Source organism: Gobius niger, assembly GCF_951799975.1.
Source record: "Gobius niger genome assembly, chromosome: 16".
NCBI classification, from domain to species: Eukaryota; Metazoa; Chordata; class Actinopteri; order Gobiiformes; family Gobiidae; genus Gobius; species Gobius niger.
Window position 1 is genome coordinate 28,694,810 of NC_136867.1, and position 22,216 is coordinate 28,717,025.

At 40.8% G+C, this 22,216-nt stretch overlaps 2 protein-coding genes across 2 annotated transcripts; both read right to left on the bottom strand.

Moving 5' to 3' along the window:
* Window positions 1–1,385: 1,385 nt before the first annotated feature.
* LOC306976396 (uncharacterized protein) lies at window positions 1,386–9,145 on the bottom strand (the record flags this gene model as incomplete). The annotated part of the gene is made up of 3 exons (XM_079574313.1): window positions 1,386–1,685; window positions 5,460–5,592; window positions 9,132–9,145. The coding sequence occupies 3 exons, from the start codon at window positions 9,143–9,145 to the stop codon at window positions 1,386–1,388; spliced, it is 447 nt and encodes a 148-aa protein (XP_079430439.1).
* Window positions 9,146–12,811: 3,666 nt separating this feature from the next.
* Window positions 12,812–16,240, bottom strand: LOC306976397 (putative C-type lectin domain family 20 member A; the record flags this gene model as incomplete). Its single annotated transcript, XM_079574314.1, has 5 exons — window positions 12,812–12,979; window positions 13,055–13,143; window positions 13,838–14,176; window positions 14,269–14,649; window positions 16,204–16,240. The coding sequence occupies 5 exons, from the start codon at window positions 16,238–16,240 to the stop codon at window positions 12,860–12,862; spliced, it is 966 nt and encodes a 321-aa protein (XP_079430440.1). The 3' UTR covers window positions 12,812–12,859.
* Between the last annotated feature and the right edge of the window lie 5,976 nt (window positions 16,241–22,216).

Genomic DNA, 22,216 nt, shown 5'->3' on the forward strand with positions numbered 1-22,216 from the left:
GACGTGTTTTCCTTCTTCATCAGTACAAAGGCCTGACCAGTAACTTTAAGGTAAGGATCTTTAGTTTGGGATGTGTTTACAAAGCGGGTGATGAAGCTGATGTAGCTGAGTTTGGGGAAACTGCACCGGGCTGACACGATGTTCAACCGGTCACCACGTGTGTTAAACCTGCTGTCTGGACTCTAATTTAGACAAATAATTTGTGGGAATATAAAGATAGAAGCGCAGAGATGTTTGTTTGCGATGGTCGGGGTGAAGAGGCTGAAGCTGAATAAATGATCAGCGAACATGAGTCACCTCATAATAAGAGCCTAATTCACTCAGTTTTTCATAAAGCGCCAGGTCTGGCAGGAGGACAGCTGCTCAGGTGCTTGGAAAGCCCCCCCTCCCCTGTTCAAATGTGTCCCCCCCACCTTCGCAGAGCCGGTTTTTCCTATAGGCAAACTATGCAAGTTGCGTAGGGCCCCCGCAGCCGCAAGGGCCCCGCATCTCAGTCAAATACGGTGTTGTTACACGGATTAATCAAGGCGTTGTTACGGGCCCATACGGTTCTCATATGCACAGTTACTTAGAGTAACTCTAGTTCTCTGAATGTGCACAGTTTAAAACAAATTGGGTTACTTACAGGCTAGTTCTCAGTGGTAAGACAGAAATAACCGTCAGGTGCAGGTTTCAGTTAGTTCTAAATCAGCGGTTCCCAAACTCTGGGTCAGGAACCCAGAGAGAGAGAATGACCATTTGCCATGTTTAAAAGTTGGGAAATAGACTAGTAGTCGTCCTTAATCCCAGTCTCACAGTGGCTTAGTGGTTAGTGGTTCTCACACAGAGGGAAGGGGCCTGAATCGGGGTCATTATTTTCCACTTTTGCCCTGCACTACTGCACAGTGGAACCGTTTTGACCGTAAATAGATTCGCTCTTCGTCGAATAACCATGCGTATTATAGGGCCCCCGTGTGGATTTTTACTTAGGGCCCCAGAAGGGACAGCACTGGCTCTGCACCTTCGAAACGCTTCTGACGCCAATGAGCGGTATATCGCAAAACCGCGGGAATTTGTCGATTACCGCCAGCGGTATGAAAAAATCCAAACCGGCACAGCCCTAATCGGCATTGGATCAGCCGATTGTACCAGTCAACCTTTAATTATAAACAAACAAGCGAAACAGTTACTAAAGCAAATGTCACTAATGTAATAATCACAGTGAGTTCAGCTCAGTTCAAAAGCGTCGTCTTTGTGCCTGAAGCAACACTTCCTTTGCCTTTTCATGTTTGACACATAAAGAAACATCATTAAAAGACGTAAATTAAAAGTTCTCATGACGATCTCTGCCCATTCATTTCAACGAGCGTCTGTTTTACCCCAAGGGGGCGCTATAACCTTCTCTCTTACAGTTCAAAGTGACCCTTCCTAATCTCAGTCTGTGGGTGGAAGTGGGTCAGAGTCCGCGCCCTCTTCAGCCTCTTCCTGCTCGGGCCGTGGGTCACGGCGGGTCTCATCGCGGGCCCGGGACCCGGCTCCGGCCCCGGGGCTCCGGGCCGCTCGCTCGTCGTGTCCAGGTGGATCTTGCGCAGCAGGTTGTGGATGAGGACGGAGCGGCGCAGGAACACTTCAGGGTCCACGGGAAAACGCAGCTTCTGCAGCGACAGCGCCAGGATGCAGCCGCGGTCCTCGGACACGATCAGGTGCTGCAAAGTACGACAAAGTACATTCACTACAGTACTTCAGTAGAGCTTTCCAGGATCTGTTCTTTACTTCAGTTATATTTGGGTTGAGAACTGCCTACTTTTGTGGCACTACATTTCTATAAAGCAGGGGTAGGCAACGTCAGGCCCAGCCCTCCATAGTCAAACTCTGGCCCTCGAGATGATTTTGAGAAATACTATGACCCAAATCAGAGCTCAAATGCCGTTAAAGTACTCTAGAAATGTTAAAAAGACTGTAAATTCCTTTAAATGTCTTAGCAGAGCACCCTTTTAGGCTATAATCCTAGAAAAATACTCTCACTTGAATTAAGGCATTAAATCTAAAGATTGAGTGGATTTGGTCTGGCCTTAAAGCAGATAAAACCTATTCTTGCCAATGGAACAAGCACAAGTTTTTTCTTAATTCAAAGCCAGAGTCAAAGCCAAATATGAGTAGTTTTATTGAAAACTCTCTTTAAAATGTAAACATAAACACTGAATAACAAAGCTCCGTACGGTGCACATTTAAATAAAAAAGTATCTTAGTCTATAATATAAGTATTACAGCGTCTGTGAACTTTGTCGATATATGCGATATGGTCTAATTCCAATATACGTATCTTAAATATTGACACATCGCCGTGCCCTATTCGTGAGTCTGATGGCGGAGGTATGTGTCTGTATGGACCGTAGCCTCCTGCCTGAGGGGAGAGGGGTGAATAGTCCGTGTCCTGTGTGAGAAGGGTCAGCTGTGATCACAAGCTCTATGGTAATTGTGACATTGCTCGACTTTTCTTTACGCCAGATGTTTACTGAAATACAAAAACTATGATCCGATGCTCCTGACCTTCTTCACAACACGTTCCACCCACTTCAGCTGAATTCTACTTGTTGCTGCCTGAACAAACCCTGGAAAAGTGAACGAGTTAATTCCTCTGGACTCATTCACTTTTCTCTTTCTCGTCCTTGTACGACAACAGCAGAGCCTGCAGTTTCCATGACGACAGCGCCGCGTTTTACCAAAACCCGGAGTTCAGGATGAAATGGATCGATAGTCCCTGAGCCAGACCTTCTCCCCGCGCGGGTTTGACCTGGTAAAAGGTACATTTCCGACCTTCCGCTTGGAAAAAGGCTGCTCGAACTGGTAATTATTACAACATGTAAACTCGGAGACAATCAGAGTTATAATTGCAGAGTTTTAAGCCCTTCTCAAAACAACAGCAGGTGATACATACAGAACATTCAGGTCTATTGTGTTTTGGGCCTATAAAAGGAGCATCATTTACATAAAGTGTGCACCTACGAGAGCGCTCTCATCTCCACTGTTGGAATCAATTCTTCTGAGCTTTTGATTCCTCTGTAAAAACTAAATCCAATCCGATACTCTCAAAAGACCGGGATCGGCTATAGAGCTCCACAGTCCCGCCCCTCGTGGTCCTGTTGCTTCGGAAGCAAAAAATCTGTGTCTACACGACCGTCGATTTTCCAAAAATTCAAATATTAAGAGTTTAACGTCACCGCAAAAGCTAATCAGCTCTGTAGCAATTCGTGACCATAAAATGTTTCATTTCAATCCAAAAAGAAGACGACATGTTGAAGAAAAGGCAAAGGAACAAGGCTGTGACATCATTCACTTCCTGACTATAGAAACTCCGTATCCCAAGAACCATTGCGACATCGCGCCCGCTGGTCAAGGCAACCAGGTTTTCAGCAAACACGGAGAGTTTCTTTTACTTTGCAGACAAAAGTTCTATATTATTTCACTGTTAAACAATCTGAATCAGGCTAATTGGAATAAAAATGATCGGTGGTTTGTTTAATTGGATCGTTGGGAACATTTTTTTGATGTTTTTCTTACTCTCAGTGTTAGACATGGATAAAACGTCAACTATCTGCCTGCATTATGTTTTAATAAATTGTTTATAATGCGTTGTCTACATTACGATAAATGAATATGTAGCTGCAGTCAAGGCAGATTTAAATATTTTATTTCATAATTTTATTGTTAATTAAAAAGGACAAATAATTCATATAAAGACATTACAGTTCATAATTCATATTTATATTTCATTGTTTTTTCATTTCTTAAAACTATGTAAAATAAGGGAGAACGTATTTTTTGGTTCCGCTTTGAAAGAGGAGTCAAAGAAGTCGTTTTTGTGATGAAACATAATCCTGGAGGCCCCATGTGAAGCGCTTTGTGACCAGGTTGTGAAGGGCCCTAAGCATTGATAGTTTGTCTTGAAGCTAAAGGCTAACATTATTATTATTATAATCAGTCACTGGGTCCATGATCTTTCTGTACACGACCAAAAATGTCCCCCAAAAACACAATAATTTTTCCTCTATATAATGTTATAGGCCTTTAGAATGCTGTGATGTCACCTGCAACCCAATAACACAACTGAAGTGTCGAGACAAAACAAAACGAGGCAAAAGTGTCCTGGAGGAAACTAATGAGGCTGAGACTCAGCCCAGAGCAGATCAATAGACTGGTATCGAGCAGTGATCAGAGCCGAGACAGAACAACAATGGTTGATTACTCACAGGTCTTTATCTAGTCCACATGAGAGCTGGAAACTTTAGTGTTACTGACGAAGCTTTTTGGATGAAACGTCCTACACTTCAACTACAGGGTACAGACGATGACTCAAGGACCTTCATCTCAGCTCATCACAATTCATAATTCATTCACCTCTGACCCCCCGCCTGAACTGAGTGTATTTTCTCCAGTTCGGCTTTACCCAAATCTAAAAGCTTCTTGACTCATTTGAAAGCTAAGGCCTACTAAACTGATCCTAACATTTTTGTCTCATTTTGGAACTGTGTTTGTTGTGTTTTCATACCAAAAACCACCAGTATCGGGTATCGGGCCGATACCACATGCTTGTACTCATTCATGAGGTCCCGATACCAGAAACCGATACCACTTGACGTGCGGCCAGCGCTCCTACGAGGCGCAGCTACGAGGCGCAGCTCTCAGCTGAGGAGAGAAGAAGCAACAAACTGGAGAATTGTTTAGTGGAAATCCAATAATCCACACAGAGCTGACTTTATTACAGACTGCGCTCTCTAAACCAGAGTCTGAGCTGGATTTAACCAGAGCTAAATGTTGTTCGTGCTGCAGCGTCTGCAGTGTTTACAACATACAGGCTAACGTTGCTAACTCGCGGCTAGCAGTTTTTTTTGGCTATGTGTCGCCTACTTTACTTAAGGAAATGTACATGAGTAAATTAACCCCTTAACTCCCACCTGAACCGAGCACATTTTCTCCAGTTACCCCAATCCAAAAGCTTCTGGGAAAAAGGTGTGAATAATAGTGACAGAACTGAGACAAAAACAATGATGAAGATGTGACAAAAAAGTGATAAAACTTTGACAAAAATGTGACAAAAAATAACAAAAAAATGACAAAAAATGACAAAAAAAATTACCAAAAAAAAGATTTTAAAAAAAAGTTACAAAATTAGTTGAAAGATGGAAAAATAATCTGATGACGTGAGGAAAAAGATCCATTTAGATGAGTTTTGTAGGTCTTAGCTTTCAAATGAGGTGTTACACTGGCCTACAGGATTTGGGTAAAGCTCAACTGGAGAAAATGCTCTCGGTTCAATCTGCTGTGAAAAAAGAAAGAATGTTGAAGAAATTGCCTTGTACTCGTATCGGTATTCGGTATCGGCGAGTACTTAAATCAAAGTACCCGTATCGGTTTTAGAAAAAGTGGTATCGGTGCCTCTCTAGTTGTGTTGATTAAACATTGTGAGTGCAGCTCCGTACTCGGTGTAGGAATGTCGCCGCTGTGGTTTTCGGCCGCTCCGGAGGCAGATCCTCTTCTTCTTCTGCATATTTCCTCTTGAAGTAGGCGACTTTCGACGTCCTTAAATGGTCAAAGGTCCGGGACAGGAAACAGCTGCGCGACAGAGAGAAACAGCAGGAGAAATGTCACATGGGCTTCACAGCTAAAAGACAAAATCCCCTTTGAAAGGTTTTTGCATTTAATGTCGTGTCCTGAAGAAGATCAGGAGGCGGGACCACATTACAGCGGTTTTAGAATCGCTGCATTGGCTCCCCGTGTGTTCCAGGATCAATTTTAAAGTTCTTGGGAACCGAGGCACATTTTCTCTAGTTTGGCTTTACCCCAATCCAAAAGCCTCTGGAAAAAAGGTGAGAAAATTACGACAGAATTGAGACGAAAACAATGATGAAGATGTGACAAAAAAGTGAGAAAACTTAGACAAAAAATGGTCCAAAAAAAATGATGAAAAAAAAAATTAACTAAATTTTGGGTCATTTTTTTGTCGCATTTTGTCACATTTTCGTCTTTTTTTGTCATTTTTTGTCATTTTTTTTTCATTTTTTCGTCAATTTTTTCGTCATTTTTTTGTCATTTTTTTGTTACATTTTTGTCATTTTTTCGTCAATTTTTGGTCAATTTCTTCACAGCTTTTTTCCAGAAGCTTTTGGACTGGGGTAAAGCCAAACTGGAGAAAATGTGCTCGGTTCAGGTGGGAGTTAAGGGGTTAAAGTACTCTAGAAATGTTAAAAATACTGTAAATTCCCTTAAATGTCTTAGCAGAGCACTCTTTTAGGCTATAATCCTAAAAGAATACTCTAAGAATACTTGAATACTTGAATTAAGGCATTAAATCTAAAGATTGAGTGGATTTGGTCTGGCCTTAAAGCAGATAAAACCTATTCTTGCCAATGGAACAAGCACAAGTTTTTTCTTCATTCGGATTATTTTGTATAATTTCAAGTGAAAAATAGATATTTGTTTTATAGTAAAAGTTAATTTGTTTGATTTCTAGTGGGATTTCTATTTGTTCATTTGGCATTGGTGTTTTTATCTGATCTTAGATTAGTTCAAAAACCTTTATTCAAGTGATTTAAGTAATTTATCTCATTTTCGATGGACATTTTTCCAGTGTATATGATGTACAACACTGGCATATGTAGAAAGTGATGCTTTACTTCGAGGGTCCGGCCCTTGGTCTTTTGACGATGAAGAAAACTGGCCCTCCACCGAGCAAACTTGCCTACCTCTGCTATAAAGGCTTCTTGACTGGAGAGAAACCGTGCAATGCCTCATTTGAACGCTAAGACCTACAAAAGTGATCGTGACTTTGTTGTGGGTTTTTGACGTGTTTTCATCCTCATTTCCGTCGCTCTTTCGATGCTTCGAATCACAGTCACAATGTTTGTTTTCATTTTATTCTTTTTCAAAATCGTGCAGCCCTACCTCAGATTTTCCAGCCTTGGACTAAACAATATTTTGAAGTTGTTTTTTTTTGCTGGAGGACTTTTTCAAATTTAAATTTTTACAGATTTGTCCATGTTTTCCAAGTTTCCTTATTCACCTGCAGCGTTTTTTACCATCATTTTTTTGTTGGGTATTCAACTCATTTTTGTAACTTTTTTTTAATTTTTTTGTCATTTTTTGTCACATTTTTGTAATTTTTTTGTCACATTTTTGTAATTTTTTTGGTCATTTTTTTGGTCATTTTTTGTCATTTTTTCGTCATTTTTTTATAATTTTTTTGTCATTTTTTGTCATATTTTTGTCCTTTTTTTCGTCCATTTTTTCTCACATTTTTTCTCACATTTTTTCTCACATTTTTTCTCACATTTTTGTCGTTTTTTTTGTCATTTTTTGTCACATTTTTGTCATTTTTTTGTCCAATTTTCATCACATTTTGTCACATTTTTTTGTCACATTTTGTCACATTTTTGTCATTTTTTGTCACATTTTTGTCATTTTTTCTTGAGGAAAAAATGGGGGTAAAGCCAAACTGGAGAAAATGGGATCCGTTCATGTGGGAGTTAAGGGGTTAATAACTAAATGTCCCATCATTCCGTTTGACTGAATGGATAGTCTCTAGAAATGATAATAAATCGTAGCATTACATTTGACTTGCTGCTGCCTGTAAACCTCACTAAATAAACCCACACATTTAATTAAACAGCGCTCTTTTCCTTTTTCAGGTTTTGTTCGTCAGTAATCTACAGCAAAAGTTCTAAAGTGGCATCTCTACATTACTGTTTCACCCGCGTCTCGTCTCACGCGGAATATTCTCAAATAGACAATGAATAACGCACTTTTTTTCTTACCGTTAACGCTCGGGTTTCTGGTTCCTCCGGGTCCGAGTGAATCCAGTCCCTCTGCAGCCTCCCCGTCTTGTTTTGATGCAGAACTCTCTCCCGGAGCGTCACGGCAACAGCTCTCGTCGGGCCGCCGCTCCCGTTGGTCCCTTCCCTCCCGACGCCGGGCCGCGATTGGCCGACCGGGAGGATGTTGCTAAGGAACAGGCTGCGGGCGGACCAATCGGGGCTCGGGGTTTTGCGTCGCGTTCGCACAATGGGGAAATAAAGGCAGCAATTGAACTGAGCCAAGGCCGTCTCTGACTCGGTTTACGGTTAATGTCTCTGTAACGGCTGGACCCATAGTGGGAGGCTGAAGTGTTTTAGTGCAAACACTTGCCTTCAGCAGTTTCCTGATGATATCTGAATGATCACCATCCATCCATCCATCCATTTTCTTCCGCTTTATCCGGGGCCGGGTCGCGGGGGCAGCAGTCTGAATGATCACATGTTGACCTAATGACTAAATAGAGTCTACCTCTGTGTGATCTAATGTCAGTTCAAATACAGCTGCTCTGTGATGGTCTCAGGTCTGTTAGAGACTATTGTGGAGCAGAAGCATCATGCAGTCCAAGAACACACCAGACAGGTCCGGGATGAAGTTACTGAGAAGTATAAAGCTGGGTTTGGTGATAAAAAGATTTCCAAAGCTTTAAACAACTCAAAGTACAGTTAAATACACCATCCAGGAATGGAAAGAGTATGACATCACTGTAAACCAGGGGTAGGCAAGTTTTCTTGGTGGAGGGCCGATATTCTTTATTGTAAATAGACCGACCCCAAAGTAAAGCACAACATTGGAAAAATTACCATCTTAAAGGAGATAAATGACTTAAAATTGCTTGAATCAAAGATCTTCAATGTTGAATTCAAGTCTAATTTGAAGTAATCCAAGAAACAAATGTTAGCACCAATGTAACAAATCAGGCAAATAATTGTTTTTCACTTGAAAGGACACAAAATTATCTGAATTAAGAGAATAACTACTACTAAAGGTTTTATCTCGTCTAAGACCAGACCAAATCTACTCAAACCTTAGATTTAATCTGTTCATTCATGTAGATTTATGTCATTTCTTCCTTAAAACGAGAGTGTATATCTTTCAAATGCCAGTGTTGTACATAATATATGACCTAATTGGGTGTATTGACAGCATTTCTACCTTTTTTCTCCCATTTAACTCTAATAATGTTAAAAGTACTCTCTGTTTTGTGTAATAATGTTTCTCAAAATCATCTTGAGGGCCAGAGGTGCTGTGCTGGAGGGCCAGATTTGGCCCCCGGGCCTGCCTACCCCTTGCTGTAAACCTACCAAAACCCAGCCATCCTCCTACACTTACTGACCGAACAAGGACAGCACTGACCACAGCTGTCACCAAGAAGCCTATGATGACCCTGGATGAACTGCAGAGAGACACAGCTCAGGTGGGGGAAACTGTCCACAGAACAACTATTAAGGTGCGTACAGACCAAATGCTTTTCGGGCGCCAAAAACGTGCCTAAAGCCCGTTGTTAGACGCTTGTGCTTACCTGAAGTCAGAGGCTTGTCACACTGACGCTCTGGCCGCACGTCAGCGTGTGTTCGTAGCTATAACAGGCGTCCTCGAGGCCCAAACACATTCCCAGCGCAGATTCTGCCACTGAAATGAGTTTAATAATAAGCCCTAAACTTAAGGATAGTGGAGTTTACGAACTAAAGCTAACCTTACCTTAGCCCTAAACTTAAGGATTGTGGAGTTTACGAACTAAAGCTAACCTTACCTTAGCCCTAAACTTAAGGATTGTGGAGTTTACGAACTAAAACTAACCTTACCTTAGCCCTAAACTTAAGGATTGTGGAGTTTACGAACTAAAACTAACCTTACCTTAGCCCTAAACTTAAGGATTGTGGAGTTTACGAACTAAAGCTAACCTTACCTTAGCCCTAAACTTAAGGATTGTGGAGTTTACGAACTAAAACTAACCTTACCTTAGCCCTAAACTTAAGGATTGTGGAGTTTACGAACTAAAACTAACCTTACCTTAGCCCTAAACTTAAGGATTGTGGAGTTTACGAACTAAAGCTAACTTTGCCTTAGCCCTAAACTTAAGGATTGTGGAGTTTACGAACTAAAGCTAACCTTACCTTAGCCCTAAACTTAAGGATTGTGGAGTTTACGAACTAAAGCTAACCTTACCATAGCCCTAAACTTAAGGATTGTGGAGTTTACGAACTAAAGCTAACCTTACCTTAGCCCTAAACTTAAGGATTGTGGAGTTTACGAACTAAAACTAACCTTACCTTAGCCCTAAACTTAAGGATTGTGGAGTTTACGAACTAAAACTAACCTTACCTTAGCCCTAAACTTAAGGATTGTGGAGTTTACGAACTAAAGCTAACCTTACCTTAGCCCTAAACTTAAGGATTGTGGAGTTTACGAACTAAAGCTAACTTTACCTTAGCCCAAAACTTAAGGATTGTGGAGTTTACGAACTAAAGCTAACCTTACCTTAGCCCTAAACTTAAGGATTGTGGAGTTTACAAACTAAAACTAACCTTACCTTAGCCCTAAACTTAAGGATTGTGGAGTTTACGAACTAAAACTAACTTTGCCTTAGCCCTAAACTTAAGGATTGTGGAGTTTACGAACTAAAGCTAACTTTGCCTTAGCCCTAAACTTAAGGATTGTGGAGTTTACGAACTAGAGCTAACCTTACTTTAGCCCTAACCTTAAGGATTGTGGAGTTTACGAACTAAAGCTAACCTTACCTTAGCCCTAAACTTAAGCATAGTGGAGTTTACGAACTAAAGCTAACCTTACCTTAGCCCTAACCTTAAGAATAGTGGAGTTTACGAACTAGAGCTAACCTTACCTTAGCCCTAAACTTAAGGATTGTGGAGTTCACGAACTAAAGCTAACCTTACTTTAGCCCTAACCTTAAGGATTGTGGAGTTTACGAACTAAAACTAACCTTACCTTAGCCCTAACCTTAAGGATTGTGGAGTTTACGAACTAAAACTAACCTTACCTTAGCCCTAAACTTAAGGATTGTGGAGTTTACGAACTAAAACTAACCTTGCCAGATGAAAAGTTACGAGAGTTGTAGCTATTATTAGCAATTAACATCCCTGAGGCGCGTCCTCCGTGTATTTTCAATGAAAACCTGACGCCTGGTCGCGTTTGGTGTGAACGCACCTACTTACTGGATGCTTTTGTAAGTCTCTGCCTTTTCTATTGAGCTAGGTTTGAGTTTATTCAGCTGGAAAATCAAGTCGTAGTAGTACATTAAAACATCTGATGAATGAAGGCATTTCATGATTTCATTCAAACACAGTGGGAGGAAAAAGTATGTGAACGCTAAACAGTTAAACAGTGTCTGAAAAGAAAAGGAACAGAAGAAAACACAGCAGACACTCCAACTCAATAATCATCAGAAAAACAATGATAAACAATTAGTGTTTTTAATGAGGAGCTGCTGATGCCTGTATAAAGTCAGTCATGCCCACGACAAATCTACATATTAATTATTTTTACAAATACAACCACTCACAGAGGAATGGGGCAAACTTTAAAGGGGGGGTATTATGCAAAATCGACTCTTTCAAGCTTTACATCATGTTATTATGTCATTCCATCATTAAAAACATGCCTGAAGTGTTGCCTTGGCACATTCACGTATTTTTGAGTAATCTGTAAAAACTCTGATGGCGGCCATTTTAGGGATAGGTTTGCCTGAGTCCTCCTAGGAACGCCCCCACCTCCTGGAGACGCCTCCGAGCTTTCGTCACCAGCCGAGTAACCAACCACTGCTCCTCAGCAGAACCCCCTCCCCACTGATGCCACAGACAGCGTGTGGAGGGGGCGTGTCTGAAAGGCTCAGAGGTTCTTAAAGAGACAGAGGCCTATTTCAAGACATTCACTACAGCCATTTTGAGAGAGCAATTTTATACAAGGCAGTTATTCTAATTTACTGCATTGACAGACCAACAGAAGGTTTGGTCATCATTGTAGTGTGATATAGACTGGTTAATACAGGACAAAGTCACTTTTAAGCAAATGTTTTTCTAGAGTCAAATAAAAAATGAGCGACGTCATTACTTTCAAAGACATTTTGATAGGGTTAGAAAAAAAACAGGGCTTGAGAAGGGCTCTTAAAGGGCACAGGGCAAAGGGGCAGATGCTTGAGCACCACCTGGGCTCTATCTGTGCACGTCCCTGCTCTGTGTTGGTACAACCTCTTATGCAGCTGCTGTTTACTTCTCCAACGCTCTTGGCAATAAAATACAGTGAATAAAACACTAGGTCTACATAAAAGCTCAATTATATAATAGATAGTGATGGCAAAATAACCTGGAGCCTGTTTCAGGAACAGATGGTCACGTGACTGTCTGGAAAAGTGCTTCAGTCTGTGAGTTGTGCATCAGTGTCTCGGGTCGTCGGCTCAGAGCGTTCATGTGGTGAAAGTGTGTGCGCTTTGGGTCAGAAGAAACTATTCTTTACAAAGTCCTGCTTTTGAAGAGATGAGCACATGTGGACGTCTGACCAGGCGAGAAACGGAAGCAGCGCCATCTACAGCAAATAGTGTCTAAATGAGCTCTGACTGAATGAAAGAAAACGATCACACATTGATGTCCTGCCTTTGAGCAGCAGAGGTGACTGAGTCGGCCCCGCCCACTGAGGCTCCGCCCACTGGAGGTCCGTGAATCACAGACCCGCGATACAAAGAAAATGACCCTTATGACGGATGTTTGATCTGATCAAACATCAACATCAGGCTCCAAATAATAAACCCACCACACGTTTAAAACTTCTCTTCCACATGATTGTGTTCATGTTATGTTCATTATGAGCCTAATTGCGTCAGCGGGCTTTGAACCTCACCAGACTGTTTTGCAGGAAAGCCTTGAAGTGTTACAGGCTTCACTCGCCCATCACTGATGTTACAGAGATTAGATGTTTTTGTTGTAACAAGGAAAATATAAATGTAATAATGTGTTATTTATCTATTTCTAACTAAGTCCTACAATAGTATCGTAGGTGAATCTGAAGAACACGCAGGTCACACGTTCAGAGGACAGTCAGGTTTTTTCTTTTTGTTTTTCTTCTCTTGTTTTTCCGGGGCAGTCTTCCACTTTATCTTGACGTCAGTGCGACCTGCAGCTTCAAACCTTTTCTGGATCTAAACAAACACAGAGTTAGTGTTAAAGCTCCTCTGCTGAGCGAGTCCAGCTCTGGGACTGAGATTTAAACCAACCTCGTCTAAAATCTGCTGCTTCATCGCTGGATCGTCCAGGCCGTGTCCAGAGAACTCCATCTTCACAAATCTGAAGGTTTTGGGCTCCTCTGAACAAAACAGCAGGAAGCAAAAGTGTTTAGGCAAACTGTTTTTGTACAGACACAGACAAACGTCACTAAGAGCCAGAGTCCCAGCCTTCGATATGTCCAACTTCTACAGAGGGACGATACAGAGCATCCTGACCAGCTCCATCACTGTGTGGGACGGTGCCAGCACTACCTCCTGCCGACCAGACCAGCGGAGAAGATCTGTGGAGCCCCTCTCACCTCTATCAAGGAGATGTCCTCCACCCGTCTCACCCACAAAGCCGTCAGAATCGCCAGGGACCCTTCACACCCATCACACAGTCTCTTCAAGGTAATGCCTTCAGGAGGAGACTGCGGAATCTACGGGTCAGTTCCAGTCGACTGAAGAACAGTTTCGTACACAAGGCCATCGGGAAGCTGAACCCCCTGCCTTCCCTCACACCCCTCTTCCCTCACACCCCTCTTCCCTCACACCCCTCTTCCCCCACCTGCCGCTCCACAATCAAGGATGACAGAAATATAATTTCAAACCATTCTCATGGTTTGACAAATAAAAATCTTGAATCTTGAATCAGTGCTAAAACAACATAGTTTAACAACTTGCAGTCCACTCTGTTATGTTGTTTAATCTAACTGCTGAGCCACAGCGCCACCCAGTGTTTGCACCAAAGTGACTAATGCAGGGCTGAGGAGGTGCCAGTGTAAAGTGTGTTACCTTGACAGTAGAATGGGCGTCTCTCCTCACAGGAAAACACTTCCCAGGTGTTTTCATTGTTCTCTGCAGCGCAGAAAGGCTGGTCGTAGTCTTGAGCTCCACTCAGCTCATGGCTCCAGGCTGTGAAGGCGACCGTCCTGTTGTCCGACCACTTCCCTGTAGATCTGACCAGGCCGATCCATCCAAAGTTGCCTGCTGGATATGCTACAGCAGCAGCCGCAGTGTTCTCCTCTGCATTCTCGATCAAAGCCAGGTCTGTGTGGTGAGTTCTGCAGTAGGTCAAAGCATCGTACCAACTCATTCTATCAGGTGTCATATGAAAGACTTTTGGGCTGGAACCTACAAAAACAAACATATTTTCATCTCAATGAAAGAAACACATCGCACCAAAATCCACGTTCAAGTATATGCCACAAATCCCAAATCCTTACCTGAATAACAGACGGCTTTTTGCAAGTGGGAGCAGTTGAAGCTTCCCCACTTATTACTGAAGATTTCACCGCACTGCTGAGTATCGTGTAAGTACTTTGGTTGACTAAAGCGAGAATCCCAGTTCTCAAAGGATCCGCTGGAGTTCGTGGCCGTCCACTTCCACTCACTCAGGTCTGTGGGGTCATCGTACAGGCCGATCCACACGGGGGCGCTGTAGCCTGGAGAGCGGGGCAGTCTGAGATTGTCCTCAGAGCTGCTCACACAGGCCAGGTCATGGTAGTGCTGTCTGCAGAACTGCTGAGCCTCGATCCAGGTCAGGTTCTTATCCACAAAGTGATACCCCCACAGGGGAATCTGAGAGCAGAGACTGAAGCTCACGGCTGAAACACAAACACATCTGACTTCAGGGTCACACGGGAAACACAGACTGGATCAACACTCACCCACTCGACGCTTTAGGAAACTGGTTATTCTAAAAAGGATTACCTGAAATTACTTAAATGACACAAAATTTGTTTGAATATGAGAGTTTGCACCAAAGCTCAGACACATAACTGTTTATATGATACAACATGATAATTTAATAGTAATTATACCATGGTCTGGGTGAATACTCGATTCTGATTGACTGGTGGGGGCTAACAAGCGTGCATTATTTTGGTATAACCGCACACGTAGTCCGGTAGTTAAATCACTGGGATATCACTCCGCTGTGGCATCGCCATAGCAACGCATGACACAGCTGAATCAGATAAACACGTAATTAGTGACTGACAGGAACGTACGAGATGGATTTTGTTTAATTTCAACGTTTTTGGCCAAAACAAAATGTTTGATAAATGTTTGTAGAGGAGAGTGAGCAGCTAGGTTAGCTACTGTTAATAACATATGAGCTTTACATTTCTATTGAAAAAGGTTAAGGCTATTCATCATTTTCAGGCGTACATAAAATGATCCTGCATTTAAGCATATTTGTCTGGATTAGTAAAGTCAATCAAAAAAGTTTCAGTTGGGGGGGCCCAGGTGTGAGCGACTCCACCGCAGCTGTTTCCATAAACAGTTGAGCTGGTTGAGCTAGCTAGCTTTAGCTTCAGGTTAAACAGCGTAAAAGTGAAATAACTCCTGCCCACGAGTGCCGCATTTCGGTGTTTACTTCCAGGGAAAAGTGTTTCCGGGTTAGTCCTGTTGTGTTGTGATTCTGTGCTGATGTTGTGTCGTTGAGCCTGACTGAGATCCTCGTAATAGCTGCGGAGAATGACTCGCTCTGAGACCAGCCTTCAGTGACCGGCTAATAACCCACACAAAATAGTCCCGGTAGTCTGGCATATTTAGTGAGTTTAGTCAATGAAACAAATACTTATTATAAATGTTACGTTTGTGGGACCCTGGTATAAGCGGATTAAACAACTCGGAGCCGTGCATTCGACGGTTATAATGCACGACGCGGAGTCAAGAACACCACGACGCGCAGTGGAGTGGTGTTACTCCGCGCACGGCTCCGAGTTGTTTAATCCTTACTTATGTGATCATTATCAGATTATTGTGATGTGACATTTGGTAAAATTAGAAGTTACTGGAAAATCTCTATATATATTTTATACTTTTTTTTTCTTAAATAATTTCTTTATATTCCGTCTGTTTTCTATACTGTTTATTCTCCTGATCTTCTTTAGTTGAAGTTTTTCTCATGTGGCTAAAATGCAGCAGAATGCAGGACCCTCAGATCCTCTGACTCTGTTGTGGCTCGTGGATGAACTGACTCTAAAGTGCTGCTCTTGAGGTGGACGTCACAGACCTGTAGATTTATTTGAACTCAGCCGTTCTCAGAGTGTGGGATCGAGGCCCCTTTATCAATCTGAAGTTCTCTCTGACCCCGATAAGCATTTACTCTATTCAAAGGAATGTTCTTATTATTATTGAACAAAGGCACTTACCACAGAGCAGCAGAGCGAGCAGCGTTCGGACCCACATTTCTGCAGAGCCTCGGAGCAGGACCTACGCTCCCGTGTCCACAGTGATCCTGAAGAACAGCCTCAGTCTCTACTTAAACCGTCAAATCTCAGGAGGAGGCTCGTAAACAAACACACCTCCTGAAGGATTTCATCGGATTAAGGAAAACCTGATTTGGATACGACCTTTGTGGAGTTTGAGGCCGATTTGCACACGGAAAGATGATATAACCACCGCACCAAAGATGGTCTTTTACTTTTACATACATGTTTAAATAATTAAGTCATTATTTGAAATTAAACCCAGGGGGGAGTTTATTTTTTTGGACATTGCTCTAAGTTCCCCGAGGCCACGAAATATCAATAATATTAGTACTTTTTTAATATTTATGCCATTAGTCAAGTGTTAGACTCATATTGACTAAATTGGCTTTGTTTTTCAAAGAACCGACATTGAACCACAATAAACATCAAAATAATATAATAAATAAACTTTTATAACGTCAATACAATTTCATTAAAAACAGACCATTATCACATTCACATCAGTTGCTTGTTAGTCCCGCCTCTCGTCTCAATTTGACATCCAATCAAAAAGCTTGTTCACAGACTGACTTCCCGAACATCTTTGCCTTTATTTGCATGCAGAGACTTTCTGTGTTTTATATACAGGGCTATTGTTTCTCTGAGGCTCTAATGACCTTTGTTTTTACTCTTATTAAAGACATTAAAAACACCATGTTTTACTTTGGAGGCGTCATTCACATGTGCAGAAACTCTGAGGAGCTCAGTCATTTCTGTTTTATTATGTCCTCATTATGTGCAGGTTTTGTTTCTTTGGAAAAATGGCCTTTCCCTTTATTTGCATGTGGAAATGAGTTCATGTGAGGCTGTTTTACATACAGGGCTGATGATGTTTCTTTTCCATCACTTTTTTGTCACTTTTTTGCCACTTTTTTCACCTTTTTGCCATTTTTGTTTCAATTTGCCAGTTTATTCTCACTTTTTCTCACATTTTTGCAATTTTTTTGCCACATTTTCATAACTTTTTCGTCAATTTTTGTCACATTTTTTTTGTCTCTATAGTCAGTCTAATCCCATCTTAATACGTCCTCATTATGTGCAGGTTGTTTCTTTGGAAAAGTGACCATTCCCTTTATTTGCATGTGGAGTTAATGTGAGGCTGTTTTACATACAGGCCTGATGATGTGTTTTATTCCTGCTTTTGCGTCACTTTTTTTGTTGCATTGTTGTTTTGTCATATTTTCATCACTTTTTTGCCAATTTAAAAAAAAAAAATTGCCACATTTTTACAATTTTTTTGCCACATTTTTCTCACTTTTTCGTCACTTTTTTCATGCATTTTTGTCACATTTTACACATTTTTTTGCCACTTGTTCGTCACTTTTCTACCACATTTTTGCCACTTTTCTTTTTTCATTTTTGGTCTTTTTATTGCCACATTTTTCTCTTTTTCTCTCAAATTTTTCAATTTTTTTGTCACATTTTCATAACTTTTCTGTCAATTTTTTTCTCACTTTTTTGCCTCTTTTCCACACATTTTTTGCCAATTCTTACCACTTTTCTGTCCCTTTTTTGCCACATTTTTCTCACTTTTTTACACATTTGTGCTATATTTTTTGTCAGATTTTTGCCAGTGTTTGGTCACTTTTTTTGTCACATTTTGGATGCATTTTTGTCACATTTTTCTCACTTTTGTTGTCAATATTTTGTCACATTATTTTGTCTCTATAATCAGTCTAATCCCATCTTAACATGTCCTCATTATGTGCAGGTTTTGTTTCTTTGGAAAAATGGCCTTTCCCTTTATTTGCATGTGGAAATGAGTTCATGTGAGGCTGTTTTACATACAGGGCTGATGATGTTTCTTTTCCATCACTTTTTTGTCACTTTTTTGCCACTTTTTTCACCTTTTTGCCATTTTTGTTTCAATTTGCCAGTTTATTCTCACTTTTTCTCACATTTTTTGCAATTTTTTTGCCACATTTTCATAACTTTTTCGTCAATTTTTGTGACATTTTTTTTGTCACTATAGTCAGTCTAATCCCATCTTAATACGTCCTCATTATGTGCAGGATGTTTCTTTGGAAAAGTGACCATTGCCTTTATTTGCATGTGGAGTTAATGTGAGGCTGTTTTACATACAGGCCTGATGATGTGTTTTATTCCTGCTTTTGTGTCACTTTTTTTGTTGCATTGTTGTTTTGTCATATTTTCATCACTTTAAAAAAAAAAAAAAAAAAAATTGCCACATTTTTACAATTTTTTTGCCACATTTTTCTCACTTTTTCGTCACTTTTTTCATGCATTTTTGTCACATTTTACACATTTTTTTGTCACATTTTCATAACTTTTCTGTCAATTTTTTTCTCACTTTTTTGCCTCTTTTCCACACATTTTTTGCCAATTCTTACCACTTTTCTGTCCCTTTTTTGCCACATTTTTCTCACTTTTTTTACACATTTGTGCTATATTTTTTGTCACATTTTTGCCAGTTTTTGGTCACTTTTTTGGTCACATTTTGGATGCATTTTTGTCACATTTTTCTCACTTTTGTTGTCAATATTTTGTGACATTTTTTTGTCTCTATAGTCAGTCTAATCCCATCTTAATATGTCCTCATTATGTGCAGGTTGTTTCTTTGGAAAAATAACCTTTCCCTTTATTTGCATGTGGAAATGAGTTAATGTGAGGCTGTTTTACATACAGGGCGGATGATGTTTTTTATTCCTGCTTTTGCGTCACTTGTTTGGCCACATTTTTGTCACTTTTTTGTCACTTTTTTCTCACTTGTTGGTTACTTTTTTGATGCATTTTTGCCACTTTTCTTTTTTCATTTTTGGTCTTTTTATTGCCACATTTTTCTCTCTTTTTCTCACATGTTTGCAATTTTTTTGCCACATTTTCCTAACTATTTGTCAATTTTTTTCTCACTTTTTTGCCTCTTTTTTGTCACATTTTTACCACATTTTTTCCATGTTTTGCCACATTTTTTCTCCCTTTTTTTTTGCCACTTTTTCATACATTTTTTAAGACTTTATTCCGCCGCTTTTTTTTTTTCCCCGCCACTTTTCTACCACATTTTTCTCACTTTTGTTGTCAATATTTTGTGACATTTTTTTGTCTCTATAGTCAGTCTAATCCCATCTTAATATGTCCTCATTATGTGCAGGATGTTTCTTTGGAAAAATGGCCTTTCCCTTTATTTGCATGTGGAAATGAGTTCATGTGAGGCTGTTTTACATACAGGGCTGATGATGTTTTTTATTCCTGCTTTTTCGTCACTTTTTTTTGACTTTTTTGTTGCATTTTTGTCACAGTTTTTTCTTCAGATTTTCATCACTTTTTTTGCCACATTTTCGGCACTTTTTTGTCACATTTTTGTCAACTTTCTCCACATTTTTCTCACTTTTTTGGTCATTTTTTTGCCACATTTTTCTCACTTTTTCGTACATTTTTTGTCACATTTTTGCCACATTTTTGCCAATTTTTTGTCGCATTATTTTGTCTCTATAGTCAGTCTAATCCCAAACAAATAGGTTTTATTATGTCCTCATTATGTGCAGGATGTTTCTTTGGAAAAGTGACCATTGCCTTTATTTGCATGTGGAAATGAGTTGATGTGAGGCTGTTTTACATACAGGGCTGATGATGTTTTTTATTCCTGCTTTTTCGTCACATTTTTCTGACTTTTTTGTTGCATTTTTGTCAAATTTCTGTCATATTTTCATCACTTTTTTTTGCCACTTTTTTGTCACTTTTTTGATGCATTTTGTCACATTTTACTCAATTTTTTGCCTCTTGTTCGTCACTTTTCCACCACATTTTTGCCACTTTTTAAAAAAATATATTTTTGGTCTTTTTATTGCCACATTTTTCTCACTTTTTGTCATATTTTTGCCTCTTTTGGTGGCACTGATGTGAACAGATGTTACAGAAGTTGAACTTTGAACTCTCCGGAATCTCTAAAATGAGCCGTCCCGTCTGTGCGATAAAAATGATGTGAAAACTGCCGTAAAGTAAAGTCAGTAGAATCTTTATTTGCAACAACAACTCGGTACAAAAGGTGCTTTCAGTGGGACCGCAGGACTCAGGGGCGGGGCTGAAACCAGGACTCAGGGGCGGGGCTGAAACCAGGACTCTGGGGGCGGGGCTGAAACCAGGACTCTGGGGGCGGGGCTGAAACCAGGACTCGGGGGCGGGGCTGAAACCAGGACTCAGGGGCGGGGCTGAAACCAGGACTCAGGGGCGGGGCTTAAACCAGGACTCAGGGGCAGGGCTGAAACCAGGACTCAGGGGGCGGGGCTGAAACCAGGACTCGGGGGCGGGGCTGAAACCAGGACTCGGGGGCGGGGCTGAAACCAGGACTCGGGGGCGGGGCTGAAACCAGGACTCAAGGGCGGGGCTGAAACACATTTTGTACAGATCTAAAATCTCAAGACCTACAAAAGTTATGTAACTTTATTGACGTTTTGCTTTTTTTTTCTGCAAAGTTTTTTGTTGCTCTTTAGTTACTATTTTGACGCATTTCTGTCACTTTTTTGTCCTAGTTTTCATCGCTATTTTTTATTGAAGCTTTTGGATTCGGGTGAAGAGCTTAACTACAAAAAACTAGAAAAAACACTTTTACCTAAAAAATTTTCCTCAAATTTTTCCCATACATTTTACAATTTTCCTTTTTTTTCGTCTTTACATTTTGTAGGGCGGGGGTTAAGGGGTTTAAACCCTTAACCTGAACCGAGCACATTTTCTCCAGCTTTACCCCAATCCAAAAGCTTCTGGAAAAAAGGTGTGAAAATAGCAACAGAACTGAGAGGAAAACAAGGATGAAAATGTGAAAAAAGTGAGAAAAAATTGACAAAAAAGTGACAACAAATTTATAAAAAAATTACAAAAATGGACAAAAATTTAACAAAAAAAGTGAGAAAAATTTCACGAAAAATTGACAAAAAAAAAATCAAAAAAGTGACAAAAAAGTCACGAAAATTTGACAAAAGTGAGATGACTGCCCAACAAAAAAGGTGATGAAAAAAAATCTGATGATGTGAGGACAAAGATCAATTTAGTTTTGTAGGTCTTAGCTTTCAAATGAGGTGTTACACTGGCCTACAGGATTTGGGTAAAGCTGAACTGGAGACAATGGAGAAAGAGGTTAATAAACATTAGCCTAAATGTGGTCGGTGGTTGACAACAGCTGGGAACATCTGGATTGTTCATGATTTGCGGAGTTTTCTTGGCTAGTGCTAACGGCTATAGGGAAAACACATGGAGCGGGCTAACGGACTAGCCGACTTGCTAACGAACGCCGCTCCCCCTGTTTAATCCTGGTCCGAGTCCGGCCCGTGAGTCCTCGTGGAGCCGGTGGTTCATGCAGAGGAACAGCAGCAGAGACAGATTCATGCAACGACTTCAGTCAAATCCGAAGATTCCGTTTTTTCCGGCAAACGTCGGAATGTGGAGTCCGTAGTTTTCACAGGCACTTTTACCGCATGCTCCGTTCGTCCGATATCAAACGTTTGTAACATCCATAAATCATCTACTAAAAATATAAATGTACTCGATATGTACAGACTTCATGCATAAAGACTTCTGTGCCGTAATGACTCTATACTTTCAAAGTTTACACGTAAACATCTGTGCAGCTTAATATGTGCAAATCACAAGTGGAAATGACGGCGGCCGCAGGAAGGGCATCTTTAAAACAGAAGAAGAAGAGTTTTCCCCCAAAAGACACGCCACAAATGTGTTTATCCGTCCTCGTCTTTGTGCGTTCAGTTCGGTCCGACTCTTTGTCCCGAGCCTTGACGTGTGGGAGGGCATCCGGCTCACCCCCTGGGCCAAACCTCTTTTCTGTGCAAATCTGTACTCGTCAAAATCCAGATGTTCTAGCGCCCCCTGTTTGGTGAAAAATGCAACTAAACCAAAGAAATGTCCTTAGACCTCGGGATTAATTCAGCTTCGTCTTCCTTTGTCCCAA